Raw genomic sequence first — 16,240 nt, 5'->3', positions numbered from 1 at the left:
GAACCCGGGACCTTCTGCATAGAAAGTGTGAGCTCTACCACAGAGTTGCAAACTAACAATGAGTGTAGAAGTCTTCCAGGGTGCTTTATTCCTCCTTCTGCTAGCATGGCCAACCAAATTGCCTATGTTCCTGGGAGTCCAGCCAGTTAGAATTTTAAGGCCTGGCTGGACTGTCATCTTCTTGGCTCATGGGCAGAACAGGAAGAAAAAGGTCAGAAACACACCCCCCCCAGTACAGATGTGTACTGGACTGGATATGGGTGCTGCTCAATGCTTGAAAGAAATACATTTGTGCATGTTCAGGGCACTCTAGAGCGAGCTCCCACTGTTCAAATTGGAACTCTGGGGCATCCACTTGAACAGCAAAAGGCACCAAACATTAAGGTTAAATATGGTGTAACAAACAGGAACAAGAGTGAATTTTAAAACGTTTACTTTTTATTTAAAGGAAGCTAGAGTATGCAAGAGGAATTAAATGCGATGAAGAAAGAGGAAGCTCCCTGCAATATGGATGGCATACAAACCCTTCCCTTTCCCCACTGCTTGGACCCTGTTGTGAAGTCAGACATAGCTTCACCGCTCAATGAAGAATTCAGAGCACAGCTTGCCCAGTTGGGATATGGCCCTTCCCCTGCAGAACTGCAGAACTTCCAGGGCTCCTTAGAAGGAGGATCTCGCAAGCGTAAAAGCATGCCCACGAAAATGCCCTCTGCTGTCTCACCAGGAGAGCCCACCTCCCCGCCACACAGGTCTGAAGACATCCCCACTGCAAGTTCTCCTGACCTCCCTTTAATATTCCAGCACCACCACACACAGCCAAACTACAATGCCCACATGATTGACCTGTGCAACATTGGCTTTCAGTTCTACAGAACTCTGGAACACTTTGGAGCACAGTCTATCAAGGAAGAACCCATCAAGCCTAATGTGCTCTGGCCTGGACCTGCCCCATTTCTGCAGGTGCCCTATCCATACTATCCTAAAGTTCACCCTTCTATGATGTTTCCATTTCTTATGCCCCCAGATTTTCATTTCAGAAGCCCTTTCCCACTGAAAAGGCCTCTGGAGCCTCCCTTCTCCAGGAGGACGGAGTTAGAGGAACAAGCTGAAAGTAAACAGAAGGTGGAGAGGGTGGATGTCAACATTCAGATCGATGACAGCTATTACGTTGACGTGGGAGGGGAACAAAAGCGCTGGCAGTGTCCCATGTGCGACAAGTCCTATACGTCTAAATACAACCTGGTCACCCACATTTTGGGGCATAGCGGCATCAAGCCGCACGCTTGCTCTCGCTGCGGCAAGCTTTTCAAGCAGCTGAGCCACTTGCATACCCACATGCTCACCCACCAGGGCACCCGGCCTCACAAATGCCAAGTGTGCCACAAGGCCTTCACCCAAACCAGCCACCTGAAGAGACACATGATGCAGCACAGCGACGTCAAGCCTTACAGCTGCAGGATCTGCGGGAGAGGTTTTGCCTACCCCAGCGAGTTGAAAGCCCACGAGTCCAAGCATGAGAGCGGCCGGGAGAATATTTGCATTGAGTGCGGCCTTGACTTCCCGAGCTTGGCTCAGCTGAAGAGGCACCTGACCACCCACCGAGGCCCTATACAGTACCAGTGCACAGAGTGCGACAAGACCTTCCAGTACCCAAGCCAGCTGCAGAATCACATGATGAAGCACAAGGACATCCGCCCGTACATCTGCACTGAATGCGGCATGGAGTTTGTTCAGCCCCATCACCTCAAGCAGCACTCCTTGACTCATAAGGTAAGTCAGGGCCAGTGATTCCTGTTGCAGATATTAATATTGCGCAGCTTGAAGCAGCTGGATGCATAAAAAAATGGCTCAGGACAAGTTACTTGTTGTTTACTGTTGTAACAATTGTTTCATCAACATTTATCTTCTGTACCATGAAAATAAATAAAAATAGGGGGGGGGGGAAAACCCACCACCCTACAACTGGTTCTTTTTGGAGCGAAACATCCTCCAGACCCATTCAATATTATTCAAAGCTTTACTTGCAGAATTTTCTTCAAAACAGAAAGAAACAGAATAAAAACATCAAAGATACATCCAAACAGTTCCATAAAATATATGCTTATTCAAGCATAGGCTCTGTCGCTTCTTAAAAATAGCTTTAAACATGATTGAGATCAAAACTTTCTCTCTCCTCCATTCTGGCCTCCATTATAGCCTGAGGCTGTGTGCTCCTGGAGAGCCATTTACACATCCTTACTCCACGGAGCCTAGGAACAAAGATTCTAGCCACCACCCTTCCAAGATGGCGAATTTGCAATTCAATAGCCTCCCATGTGATCTAAACCTAAACACCTCATCATAGCTACCCGAGAGCAATTGTCAACTCATGAAGCAGCTCACAGCTTTTTTTTGCTTTTCTTTAGCTTCAATGGAATTTTCCAGTTAAACCCTTTCCGCAACACACATAGGTACTCTCTATTTCAGTGTCAGTTAAACAATTATACTTAACAATTCCCAACTGGTGGGCTATAGGTACATTATTGGTGAGTTCCTAAATGTACAGCACCTGCATTTGAACCAGGGATGGCAAACTACAACTCCTACCATCCTGACCATTGGCTATGCTAGCTGGGGCCGATGGGAGTTGAAGTGCAACAATACATTTAATGCAAAGACAAGGAAAGGATGTGGCAGGTGGACATTCCCACTAGAGTGAGAAATCAGGAATTGCTGTCCAGGTCTTAAAATAAGTTATATGTTTCAGTTTCCTTGCTGTTCTGTTTTTCAAGGGTGTGAAGGAGCACAAGTGTGGGATCTGTGGCCGAGAGTTCACGCTACTTGCTAATATGAAGAGGCACGTATTAATTCACACCAACATCAGGGCCTACCAGTGCCATTTGTGTTTCAAGAGCTTCGTCCAAAAACAGACGCTCAAAGCCCATATGATTGTCCACTCAGATGTCAAGCCCTTCAAATGTAAGGTGAGTGTGCTTCAAAGACAGACAATCCAGTCTAATGGAATGGCATCCAAGTAGAAGGCATTCCAGTAGAAGGCATGGTCAATAAAAATAGGAACGCACTGCATAGTAAATAGCAAAGTATATAATAGCAAATAATATAATGTCTGTAGTTAGAACTCTTGACTGAATTCCCGTAGCTTCCATGGTGGTTTAACCAGGTGAAAACTGGCAAGCGATAGTTTTTATTTATTAAATTTGTACACCACCCTTCATCCGTAGATCTCAGGCGGTTCACAACATAAAAGCACAAGCTATTAAACACAAAATACGTAACAAAAACAATAGTAGTAATATAACCTGAGGCTCCATTTTGGCTCCTCAGCAGAAAAGATGGGTTTAATTAATGAATTAGTTATGTATCATACCACACTTTTCAGGAAAATATACTCACAAAGTGGAACACATGAAGCCAAACAACTTATCAAATAACCATATAAAATCTACATTGTTTTTTGTTTTAATTTCATTACATCTATGTCCTTCCTTTCTTCTATAACTGAGCCCAATATGCTTCTCTGTGTGTAAAGAAATAATAATAAATTCAATAGCTTTGCCACCCTTTAGTGACGCCCAAGTCTGCTTTATTAAACCTAACTGAATGTTGTTTAGTCCCTTAAAAAGAGGGACATTTGCATATTTGAGAAGAGACAAATTCTTGACAGCTCTTAAGAGTTGAGACAACCTGTGGTATTATTCATCACTATAAATGGGCCGTTCCTAAATCTTAATGGAGTTTTCACAGACAATGAATACTAAAAGAACCTTAGAATTTGTTCCACATCATTGGTGTGAATGCTGTTTAAGAGAGACAGAAAGCAAAAAGACAGCCAGTTTTCAGCTGAATGTATGATGTACATATTGTCTTTTTGATGGCAGGTGAAAACTTTTCACTTTCCCCAGACAATGAGATAGGTTATAATGTCCCAAATACTGCTGATGTTTGCATGGAAACCCCCTCTACTTTTTTGTTTGGTTTTGCAGAAGAGTCTGCTAACATTTGGCCATCTAGAGCTAGAGCCAGGAAGTGTGTTTGATGCCAGGGGCGGGACTAGGAGTGTTCACCCAATGGTCAGATTATGCCGCATTTAGGCAAAGAGCATGTGAATGGGGTGTAACAAACAATAGAATACCTCCATGCTGCTTTTTAATGTTTTACCAGTTTTGGAACGGTGGTTTAGTTGTGTTCTTGTTTGCTTCTCATGCCCTTCGTTCAAATGAGGAAGCTTTGAAGCTCAAATGTTAGGCTTGATCTTTTTTTTTTCCTTTCAGTTTTATTCCTCATCTCGAGATTGCACTTTCACAGCACTTAGTATAATTGCTCGTCTGCTGATGATAAATATATCTGACATTTGCATAGCACATTTCATCCCAAAGGGAGGTCAAGGATGCTTAACAATTTGATATACTGGCTAAACACATGAATCAATCCATGTGTGCGGAAGATTTTTGTTTTGTTTTATCAGAACCCAATACAAATGATGCTTATACCTTAAGGCTGGGTGTATATTAACAAGATTGGATAGGTTGTTATCATATTTCAAACAGGATAAAGGAAATTAGTTAAACTCCCACTTAATCTGCACTGCAGGGTCATAAAAATCAAACTCCCAGAATTGGGTATCTGCTACTTCATGAGACTAGCCAAAGCTTTGCTATGAGCTGCAGGAGAAGAACACACTGGTGCAATCCTGCACTTTATCTCCATTGCTCAGCCGCCCCCTTAGTTGGCAATTCCCTCTAAGTACACTGCCGCTTCAACCCATATTATTTGCTATGGCAGCCTTTGCCAACCAGGAGCCTTCTAGATATCTTGGATTACAACCCCCATCAGCCCAAACAGACCAGTTTATATGCATAGATTATATTGCTCCAGGGATCAGCTGGAATGTGTCCTTTCTGTTGTATGATGGAAGAGGCACTCACAACGTCCGCATGATCCACAATTTGGAGCCATTTGAGAAGTGGTGCAGTGTCTATGCAGGGAAAGTATATATTAAGAGAAAGCCAAGTGTAAAAATGCATATATTTGTGAAAAAACAACATGCAGAAATGCATTATATGATGTAAACTTGCTGGGGGAAATTGCATGGGAAAATGCATCTATTAGGGGAAATGCACTCTTAAATGGGGGCAATTTTTTTTGAGGACTTAAAATAAATAAATGCAACCCTATGCAGAAAACTGCCAAGCTGAATTTTAGACCGGGAAACTGAAAGAAGCTGGAATTTGAATAGATCTGTACATTCCTAGACCCAGCCAGCATGGCCAGTGATGAATAAGGGTTAGAGTTGTGATCCAACAACATCTGAAGTGCCCCACATCCCCCTTCCCTGCACCATAAGACTGTAAGAAGAGGCTGTCAGATCAGGCCCATCCAGTCCAGCATCTTGTTCTCACAATGGACAAGCAGATTCCTGCAGGAAACCTGTAACCAGAATCTGAGGATAAGAACACTCTCCCCTCCTGTAGTTTCCAGGAACTGGGTATTCAGAAGCATTAATGCCTTGATCTATGGAGGCAAAGCTTGGTCATTGTGGCTAGTAATAATCAATAGCCTTCTCCCCCATGAATCTGTCTAATCCTTCTCTAAAGTCATCCAAATTGGAGGTCGTCTCTGCTTCCTGCGGGCGTGAGTTCCACGGTTTAACCATGCGCCCTGGGAAGAAATACTTTCTTTTATCTGTCCTGAAACTTCAAGCATTCAACTTCATTGGATGTTCACAAGTTCTAGCATTTTGAGAGGAGGAAACCTTTTGCGCATATTTTTTTTATGAACTTCTATCATGTCACCTTTTCTCTAAAACATGCCCATTTCTCAGGGCATAAATTAATACGCCACTTGTATTCCCAGCACTGGGTTCATGTTAAATCCTGAGTGTCCTGTTCCAGTGATAAAATAAACAAATAAATCAGAAGGAAAACAAGGGAGCGGAGAATGTACATAACAACGCTGATCAGCTTTTCGAGGCTCTTCCTCTCCTGGACTTTAAGAACCTCCTAAGGAGTTTGGGCTCCATTAAGCCTCTTTGGCTGGCATTCAGTGAGTTAAGGCAATGACCAGATAGCCGCTGTTTTGGCAACAAGCTCCTCCTCAGCAGAAGGAAGGATATAGCTGTACGAACTGCTTGCTTAACAATGGCCTGCATGTCCCCAGGGAATGGCCTGCAAATAGATTTCATCTTGCTTTCTCTTGTACTTTGCAGAGCTTCCTGTTTTCTCACGGCCCTTTTGGACAGTTTACAGTCTTTCTCCTGCTCTCTCTCTCTCTCTTACTTTCAGGAAAGGAACACCCTTCTTATTAAACCTTCTTTTTTAAAAACAAAAAAGAAGGAAAGAAAGAAAAAAGGACACAAAGGAAAGACAACACAGCAGTGGCCTTTCTGCCCCATGGCAGGCTGCAGTTTTCTTGGCCTTGTTTCTCAGGGGAAAAGAACACACCCGTCTTTCCTACAGAGCTAATCATGGCCACACAGAACCCATACGTGGCTTGAGGAGAGAAGAAAGTCTTTGCCAGTCATGTTTCCTCAGCCGCAGAGCTGTTTCTCTCTCAGAAGCACTGCTGCCCACTGTCTCTGGGGGAAAGTCAATCTAGATGTCTCATTTCTTTATTTAAAGAAAAACCTCCCTACAGCTTTTGCTTCCAAGTAAAGGTGGTGCTGTGGTCTAAACCACTGAGCCTTGGGCTTGCCGATCAAATGGCAGTTCGAATCCTCGCGATGGAGTGAACTCCTGTTGCTCGGTCCCTGCTCCTGCCAACCTAGCAGTTCGAAAGCACGCCAAAAAGTGCAAGCATATCTGTGGCGTATCTGTGCGCTGCTCTGGTTTCATTGGAAATGGCTCAGTCATGCTGGCCGCATGGCCCAGAAAAACTGTCTGTGGACAAACGCTAGCTCCCTCGGCCTGTAAAGCGAGTTGAGCGCTGCAACCCCAGAGTTGTTTGCAACTGGACTTAACTCTCAGGGGTCCTTTAGTTTACCTTTACTAAAGGATGGGGAAGAAATTTGATCCAGTTCATACTTAAAAAGGCAAACTTTCCCAATTCACACCTTACAAAACAAGGTGTGAACTGAAACCCAGCCACTTTTTGAAATTTGCACTTCCCCAGATTTTGCTGTGCAGTTTTCCAGCCAAGCAATGTGTGCTCATTTGCACATGTTGAAGTGCCAAAAAATAACATAAATTGCATTTTATTAGGGAAAATTGCTTTTGAAAATGCGTACATTTGGCAAAATTACATAGAAAATGTTAACCTTAGGAGAAATTTGTGCCAATATGCTTATGAATTTTCAGGAGGAGTTTTTAAAAAATATATATATAAAAGTTGCACAAACTGATGTGGAAATTAAGATTAGAAAAAGGAGAAACTGAAAGAAATTGAAATTGACCAATTTGCTCATCCCTACTTGTGGTTTTGCTAATACGAGGCTGCCACTGAAGCAGCTCTGAATCACATGAATAATATTATAAAATCCTTTGCCATTGACTCACTTCTTTTGTCAATGCTGCCAAAGACTTGAGCTTTGGACCTTGAAAATGAGTTACATTCAATCACTGTAACCTGGTGCTAAGTTAGGTGCTTGTATATTTTGCAAAGCTGCAGTCCTTTGTTACAGTTTCCTAAAAGTTCCAAAAATTCATTGAGCAAGTCTGTAGCTATCTTACATTAAGGTTGTAATATTGTATGCACTTACTTGGGAGATAGTCCCACGGAATTCAGGGGCATCCATGCCCGAGTAGCTATACAGTACATGGAGTTATGCTGCAAGTGTTTTATGGGTTTTAGTCAATATTATTATTTCCATTTAGAGATGCTTACTATCTGATTATTTCAGCGTGGTTTACAATAGATAAACACACACACACAAATATATGCATAACAAGTGCAACAAAACCCATGTCAAATTATTTACCTGGGGGGAAAATGAAACAAACTTTCTCTATATAAGTCAGAAAGCATTCCAAGGCAGTATAATGTAAACTTTCAATCAACAAAATACACATTGTTCTTACAACCACTCCATCCATCTTACTTGCTGTCCATTCCATGCAACCACTTCAGTCATTCGCTATCTCATGCATTATGTCTGCCAACCAACCAGCCACAGATGAGCCACTTGTACGCCAAGAATATTACAATCCACATACAAATGATTGCAGCCAAGCAAACACATGCAAGATACTCTCCCCACTAATGGAGTCATGCTCTTACACCCATTGGACCATCTGATACTTCACCCCCATCTGTGAACTGAGAAGAGCCCAGTTCTATACCAGAGGAGGCTCTCACCCTGGGGGTATAAGCTACTTTTACCCACTCATTCCTAACTACATAATCATATTTGACATGCTACTGCACAAGCTCAGTTCCTGGTAAATGACCAATCAGCACTTATGGCAGACACAAATAACTTAGCCGCGAATGTGTCTTGAGTTACGCAGTGTGGACATACATCATATTTGACTGTCTAATCCTAAACAAAAAGAACTAGTTACAGGTAGGTAGCCGTGTTGGTCTGACGTAGTCAAAACAAAATAAAAAATTCCTTCCAGTAGCACTTTAGAGACCAACTAAGTTTGTCATGGGTATGAGCTTTCGTGTGCTTGTGCATGCACACGAAAGCTCATACCAATGACAAACTTAGTTGGTCTCTAAGGTGGTACTGGAAGGAATTTTTTATTTTGTTAAAAAGAACTAGAACGTGGCAACTATGATAATTACTCGTTTGTGATAGACCTGTCCTCCACAAATTTAAAGCCATCCAATCCAGTGTCTGGCAATGAATTACACACACTGTAGTGCATCCACATCTTGTGGTAGTAAAGAAAAAAAGACAGCATTGAAATGACAATGTTGTCTTAACAAGAGATGTTGTCTCACTTTGTTCTATTTTTTTTCATTTTTGCAAATGATGAGTGCCCATCAGGCTTCATAGCTCTTTCTCTTTCCTAGTTTTTATTCCCTTTCATCTCTGTGTGCTTCACCTGCATAAGATTCCATAATCGTTTTTAAATTTTCAATGTTTGTTTTGTAACATGAATTCTGGCCATGTAACCGATGCTACAAAACTCTTCACAACCAGGGCAAATAACTGCACACCCAAGAGAGCAAAGACACTGTTAAGGACTCCTAGAAAAATGCTTGATAGATGGCAAAAGAATGGCTTTGGGTGGGGCTGCTCTGGGTCACCACCACATACAGAAGCATGACCAAATCTAGGATTAATGAAGAAATGGAGGCGTCGTGATGCCTGAAGAGGAAATACATAACCTTCCACTTCATCTGTTTTATTTCCCTGCAGCATTCCAGACATTCTTTCCCTTGACAATAGGGGTCCTGATTCTGGCCACATTCACTTCAGTTTCATATGCCATCTCCTGCAAAGAGGCAGCTCTGCTCTTAGGATTAAGCCCTGCCTGTAGATTGAATCTACGGAATTCCCCACAGTCCCAGAGGCCATTTAAAACACTGCACTGCAGCAAACCTAGGTCTTCCCTCAAGTAGCCACAGCGAGATTAGCAGAGCAGTATTTGCTTTAAAACACTTGCTTGTTATATTCATATTTTGCATTTTTTGTGATGCGGTTTTAAAATCCTAGGTACTTAGGTACACTTCCAGTAGCTCCTATGCAACTTTCAGCCTAATCCTCAGCATGGAAAGCCATTAGCTCCTTCAGGGATGTCCCAAGGCATTTTGTTGCCTGACGCAGAGGGCAAGATGGCGCCCCATTCCATATTCCAAAGATGACTGGGTCAGCAGTCGAATCTTAATTTCACAGTGGTAGCATGAATAGGGGGTGTGGGGCAGGCCACCAAGACATAGCAAGCTCGATCCTCTAACATCTTGCCACCACTCCCCACCCCACGACATCTGGCACCTGAGGCATCTGCCTCAGTCTGCCTCATGTTAGGGTCAGCCCTGCTATCCAGAAGCCATGGGTGGAGCTATCCAGCAGCTATAGCTGAATTTTGGCCTGTTATAGAATTACTTCCACAAACTGGGTGCCTGGTTAAATCAAGTTTCATTCAATCATTCAATCATTCAATCATTCAATCATTCAATCATTCAATCATTCAATCATTCAATCATCCATCCATCCATCCATCCATCCATTCATTCATCAAATCTATATGCTACCCCATCCCACCTCAGTTCCTTGTGTTAGACTTGGGCTGTGTACACACTATACATTTAAAGCACAATTGAAACACATTCCTTCACTCAGAGAACTGTGGGCACTGTAGCCTACCCCTCACACCTACAATTGCCAGCAACTCTTAACTACAGCACCCAGAGTTCTTTGAAGGGAGAAAATGTGCTTTGAAAGTGTTTTAAATGTACATAGCCTTACATTGATGTGGGGCCTATTCATTCATAAACCCAGCTTTAAGGGAGGGATGGGATTGTTCTCCTGGTGTTTTTTTAGGAAGAAGAAACTATTATAAGCTGTGGAACTCCCGAGAAGCAGTCTCAGCTGCAAGGGGTTCTATCTCAAGAAAATGAAATGATCCCTGTGTATCTGCAGAATAAATCACTTTGATTGTCATTGGTCTTTTGACAGCTGTGCGGAAAGGAATTTAATCGAATGCATAATTTAATGGGGCACATGCACTTGCATTCAGACAGCAAGCCGTTCAAATGTCTCTACTGTCCCAGCAAATTCACCTTGAAGGGGAACCTCACCAGACACATGAAAGTCAAACACGGAGTGATGGAAAGAGGATTTCGGTCTCAAGGTAAAAGACCAGCAAGCTGGGCTGATTTTTGCATTAGATTTAATAATTCCAAACTACTTACACAGTAGCATCTAAAAGGCAGTTTGCTTGTCTGTGTAAACCTAATTGAAGCAGACCTTGCTAAATAAGAGAATGACTAGCCAAGTCTAAGGAAGAAAGACAGACCTAATTGTGTCCTGTTGTTGCACAGATAAAAGAAGTCTGCATGACCCGGAAGCAATTAAGGGTCAGAGTTCATCACATAACCTGCTCTGGTTTTTCAGGTGTTGAGATGACACTCAAAGGGTTGTCTGGTATTGTAGTAAATTATTGCAAGTCAGGCTCTGCATTGTCATATCTTTGGTTCAGGACCACAGCAGGCTTGATGCCAATATTGCATTGTAAACTTTATAAAATGTACCTTGCATTTTATGTGAAGGAAAGCAAAATGGATTTTCACCCACTCACCATGCAAAGAATGCTACAGTATTTATGCTGTGCTCCGTGAATTGTTGTAGCTATAAAATCAAGCTGCTAGTATTATCAACATCACACCACAATGCTTGGCTGAGGTAGCTGGATTTGACCGATAAAACGGAAAGGTCTAAGTTGGCTCCCAAATGTTAGAGCTCAGTAGATTTGCCTACCCATCTAATCAAGGTGGATGTCTAAGTGGATGTTCTGATTAAGGCTGTCCAAAAACTTTAGGAGTCAGACTCAGGAGTGGCCAGCATGGTGCTATGGAGCCACGCTCCCAATATACTGCTGCTTATCTGGATGGGGTAGAGCAGCAACAGGGCAGAGACTTTATAGTCACAGCAGTTGAGTCAATCCAGCACTCCTTCCAGTATGCTCATGCAGAACTAGGGCAGAACAGGTTACAAATATCACCTTACTGATTCCCTCCTCCCATAGCTGCCAAGTTCTGGATTGAAAAATCTGGGGCCAGCAGCGGCGTGGCACCGGAAGTCGCTTCTACGCGACTTCCGGACATGCGTAGAAGCAACTTCTGGTGCCGCTCTGCCCATTTCCAAAATGTCCGCAGTGCCAGAAGTCGCTTCTACACACTTCCGGACATGCGTAGAAGCAACTTCTGATGCCAGCGCCGCCCGATTTCCGGTGCCCATACATGGGTAGAGTGGCACCAGAAACATGGCTGCTGGCAGGAGCTGCTTTCCGGGGGATTTACGGGATATAAATCCATTTGGGAGACCAGCAGGAAATGGTAAGAAAATACGGGGGTTTCCCGGGAAAAACAGGGTACTTGGCAGCTATGCCCCCTCCCCCCATACAATTAGACTGCTTCCGCCCAACCCATGCGATTTCAGACTTAATAATCCAAAATATTAAGACTTAACTTTTTTTTTTTAATGGGGAGGAACCCTAAATACCACTTTTCCTCTTCACACTGGTATGATGTTCATATTGCAAATTTAAGGAACACATTTGGGAATTGCTTGTTGAACAGAAAATTAAAGGTGTTCCACAACCAATGCAACCATGACACCATTGCTGTGCTTTTATATGTCATGAAACTGGGCCTTTTCCATGGCAGTCTAAGCTGGTACCAAGTACTGATGGGACAGATGCTTTTTCCTCTGTGCTAGGGATGCCAAGCAGATCAGCAGGAAGCCCCCTTACCTCCCCCCTTCCAATATTTGCAAGATAGAAACAAAGGGACACAAGCTGAAATATGCATCCTAGAATCACAGCTATGAGTTATTTTGATTATAAAATGGGTGTAGGGCTGCAAATATATTTGCTAACACAATCATCTTTTTTATTTAAAAAAACTCCCCTCTTATAGGACATGGAAGGGAACGAATAAGAACATCACAAACAGATGCCTCAAGGAGCCCGGAACAGGAAGAACCCTTTGACCTTTCCCAAAAAAACCAAGGGAAAGGACTTTCATTTCACTCTGATGGGGAAAGTGCCAAAGGAAGCTCGTGTCATGAGGAAGATGAAGACAACTGCTATGGGGTGGAGCCGCAGAGCCCTGCCATGTACCACAGCAACAGCAAGCATGATCTTTCCAGCCAATCAGAACTCGAGATGAAAGACTTCAGAGAGTCGTACTGTGATGAGAAAGAGAAAATTCTGGATTCAAAATGTGAGGAGAGGAAAGATATCAACGGGAACCAGAGCCGAGGAGAAAGAGACTTTGCAAATAATGACGGGAGGCATATGGGCTTTAGCCACTTTGAGAATAATAGACTCACTCAGTCTCTCTCTGACTACTTGTATTTTCAACATAGAAACAAGAGTTTGAAGGAGCTGCTGGAAAGGAAAATGGAAAAGCAAACTGTTTTTCTGGGTATCTAAAAGGACACATGTAAACCTAGCGTTGGGAAAGAGAAGTTCCTTCATAGTTTTCAATACCATGAGCTGTAATCTAACAAGACTGGCAAATGATGAAAAAGCATAAATAATTTAAGGCAATTTTCACCCGTCATTCACTTGTCCCTATTTTTATACACTAATGTCATAGATACAATGATGTCATATATAGCAATCTAGTCTATAAGCTTCTTTCCAATAATTTCCCCCAACATTCTGACCTGGTCCATGCATGCAGCAGAGTGAAATGAACGAGTCCTGGATGTGCTGTAACCTTTTGTTGTTGTTGTTTTATTTACTTAAAGATATTGGCTATTCCATATTTTTGCTCTATCTTTAGAGCAAACTTTAGTTTGAACTGTCAGGTGTACCTTACAGGGTTTGAGTCCTGCTTGAGGACCACCTGGGCATCTGGTTGGCCACTGTGAAAACAGGATGCTAGACTAGATTCTTCTTAAGTTTTTATGGTCAATGGACATTTCAGCTTGCAGGCCTGTGAGTGGCTTTGCATTCCCTCACAGCAACACTGCTACAGAACTACCGTACTATTCAGCATTCTTCATGGGAAGCCATGGTGGTGTAAAAACCAACAGAAGTCAGTAATGCAGATATGGCCTTAGTCTAAGCCTTAGAGAAACATCTGAAGTGCTCAGCAAATCCAGAATGCTTTACCTAAGAGCAGGCGGTACATAACACGGAGATTCTGGGAAGCTAAGTAGGATTCTGCAAGGTACAGCAGAACAGAGCAGACAAGTGGAAAACTCAAAGGAAATATTGATCATATCTCATGATGAAAGGATGTGGCTAGGACAACAAAGGGTATCAGTAACATGATGATCAATTAACAAATGGGTTTGGCCTTAGAACACCTGACTCAGGAGAGTTCTGATGCACTTGGAGACCGGTAAAAAGTAAAGATCACCTGGGTCCACTGTAAACCGCTATGCAATACAAAGGCAGACTTCTGATTATTTGAAGTATATCAACATTTTTAGGATCTCCCATTATGTGATAAAAGATCAGGCAGGTCCCAATGAATTTCATTATGAATTTACTCTGGTTATAATTTTGTCCCTTGCTCCCGTGCTCTCCTCAACATGTTATTTCTAAGTTATTTGTCTCAGTCTGTTGCAGCCTCTTCTCTTCTCTTCTCTTTGAGACCTTTGTGTTGGTTCCAGTTTCTTTGCACCTTCCTGTTTCCATAGTGTTGCTGCATTTGGCTGCTGATCACGGGTGGGGAACCTGTATCCAGGTCCTCTCAGCCCCAGCCTTCATGTCCGATGCTCAGATGAGTTCAGATAAGGTGAGAGCTCCAAACATCTGGAGGGCCACCGGTCCCTCATCCCTGCTGTAGACTGTGCAAATCTGAAAAGTGCAATTTTAAATATAGTATTTATTATGCCAAGGAGAGTATTTAATAAAGTCTTGCCAGGTGTACAATAACACACTGCGTCTGCTTAGCTGAATAGGAAATAACAACATTAACAGTATGTATTCTTGTATCTGTGCATTGATTTGTGTGTGTGTGTATTTTAAACAACACCTGACAAGTGGGATCCAACCCAAATTCCAGTATATTTCTTGATAGCCAGTAGCTCATCTGAAATGTCACATGTCAAATATATTTTGTTAATTTAAAACAAACAAATAAATATATATCAAAGGTGCTGTTGTAGTTTGCATCAAGCCAGCCCAGAAATGTCAATTGTCTCTGTCCTGATAAAACAACAGGTCCATGTTTCTCATGGTTATACTGTCACATGCTGCTCCCTACTTTCCCAACTGGGAGATGTTCCAGGAGCAGCACTTACCTGGTTATGTGTTCTTTTGGCAGGTATTTTCTTTTAATATATGAATTTATTTACAAATATATAGGATGGACATAGGTGGATTTATACAATCAGTAAATCAACTGCCCTACACCATAACTGTTATACCGGTAGTTACTTGGTTGCAATGAGGGCCCTGTTTTTGTCAGACAAAAAGTCAGAACCTCGTCCTATGAACATAGGAATCTGCCTTAAATTCAGTCAGACCATTGTTCCATCTACCTCAGTACTATCTACACTGACTGGCAGCAGCTCTCCAAGGTTCTAAGCAGGAGTCTCTCCCATCCCCAATTGGGGGGGGCAGGGTTTGAACCTGGCATCTTCTGCATATAAGGCAGAAGTTCTAATACTGAGCTACACTCCTTCTCCATGGTTCACAAGTAAATGCAGTTGCAAATAGGCACCCTGCTTTGAGGGGAAGACTATTACAGGTACCTGGAATTAAGCCTGTGGGTATATACTCTCGAGCCAAGGAGCAGGTTGACACACCTAGCACCCAAAATCAGTAAATAAATTTGCAAAGAGCTTCCATGACAGTATGCAATTGAAAAGAACAGAATGCCATAGGCCCAGCCACACAACAAGTGTAAGGGTGCTTACACCTCACAATGGGGGAAGCAGTGTGAGGCTTGAGGAAGAGAAGGAATCTCTCAAAACGATGGTGCACTTCAACTTCATAAGTTCCTAAGGTGATGGATTGCACAATTCTATTCCCATTTAGGAAATGTCAAATGCCAACGATATAGCTTTGGAAGGGAAAGGGTGAGTGAGAATAACACGAGCTTTGTGAATATCTCCCTGTGTACTTTTTCCTGAGTGAAAGAAGGGGAAACTCAAGTTTTGCTCTCCTTGCTCTGCTAAATGTTTGTGTTGCTCCTTACAAGAGCAGGGATTATTTATGCATTAATTGCCTTTAGGGGTGTCGGATAAATTCCATTCAGCACACATTAAAAGCGGAATCTATCCAATTCATACTTCCCCAACCAACAGGTGAATCAAAACACAGCCAACCTTCAAAATTCACACTTATCTGAATAATGTGATGCAGTTCTTCAACCAAACGGTGGTTACAAAAATGCTTATATGAGAGGAGAGTGTTCACAAAATGATGATGTTAAAGAAAGTAACATACATAATGCTAATAATATTAGCGAACACAGGAACACACAGGAGCAGAGGCTGGCCAAATAAGTTGGCAGCCCTTTTGTGAAATGCCAAGCTGGAGCCACTGGCTGCAAGCTACTTCCCATAGCATACTCAGCTCTTTTTCCCTGTGAGTAGATTTACTTGTAGTTAATACTCTGGCCAAACATCCCAAGGAACACTTGGTGTTCATTAAAGAGGTACTCACTTTCC

At 42.6% G+C, this 16,240-nt stretch overlaps 1 protein-coding gene across 1 annotated transcript in view; it reads left to right on the top strand.

The window, feature by feature from the left end:
- ZNF366 (zinc finger protein 366) overlaps window positions 1-16,039 on the top strand; it is a 30,355-nt gene extending 14,316 nt beyond the window's left edge. Inside the window, exons 3-6 of the mRNA XM_035100091.2 lie at window positions 449-1,770; window positions 2,772-2,963; window positions 10,562-10,736; window positions 12,523-16,039. Of these exons, the coding sequence (XP_034955982.1) occupies window positions 460-1,770; window positions 2,772-2,963; window positions 10,562-10,736; window positions 12,523-13,040 (2,196 nt within the window). The 5' untranslated portion in view covers window positions 449-459 and the 3' untranslated portion in view covers window positions 13,041-16,039. The remainder of the gene's footprint in view (window positions 1-448; window positions 1,771-2,771; window positions 2,964-10,561; window positions 10,737-12,522) is intronic.
- Window positions 16,040-16,240: the final 201 nt, after the last annotated feature.

The sequence above is a fragment of the Zootoca vivipara genome, chromosome 11, assembly GCF_963506605.1.
Source record: "Zootoca vivipara chromosome 11, rZooViv1.1, whole genome shotgun sequence".
Lineage (NCBI taxonomy): Eukaryota > Metazoa > Chordata > Lepidosauria > Squamata > Lacertidae > Zootoca > Zootoca vivipara.
Note: the sequence above shows the minus strand (reverse complement) of the source record. Positions and strands in the feature narration are given on the sequence as shown.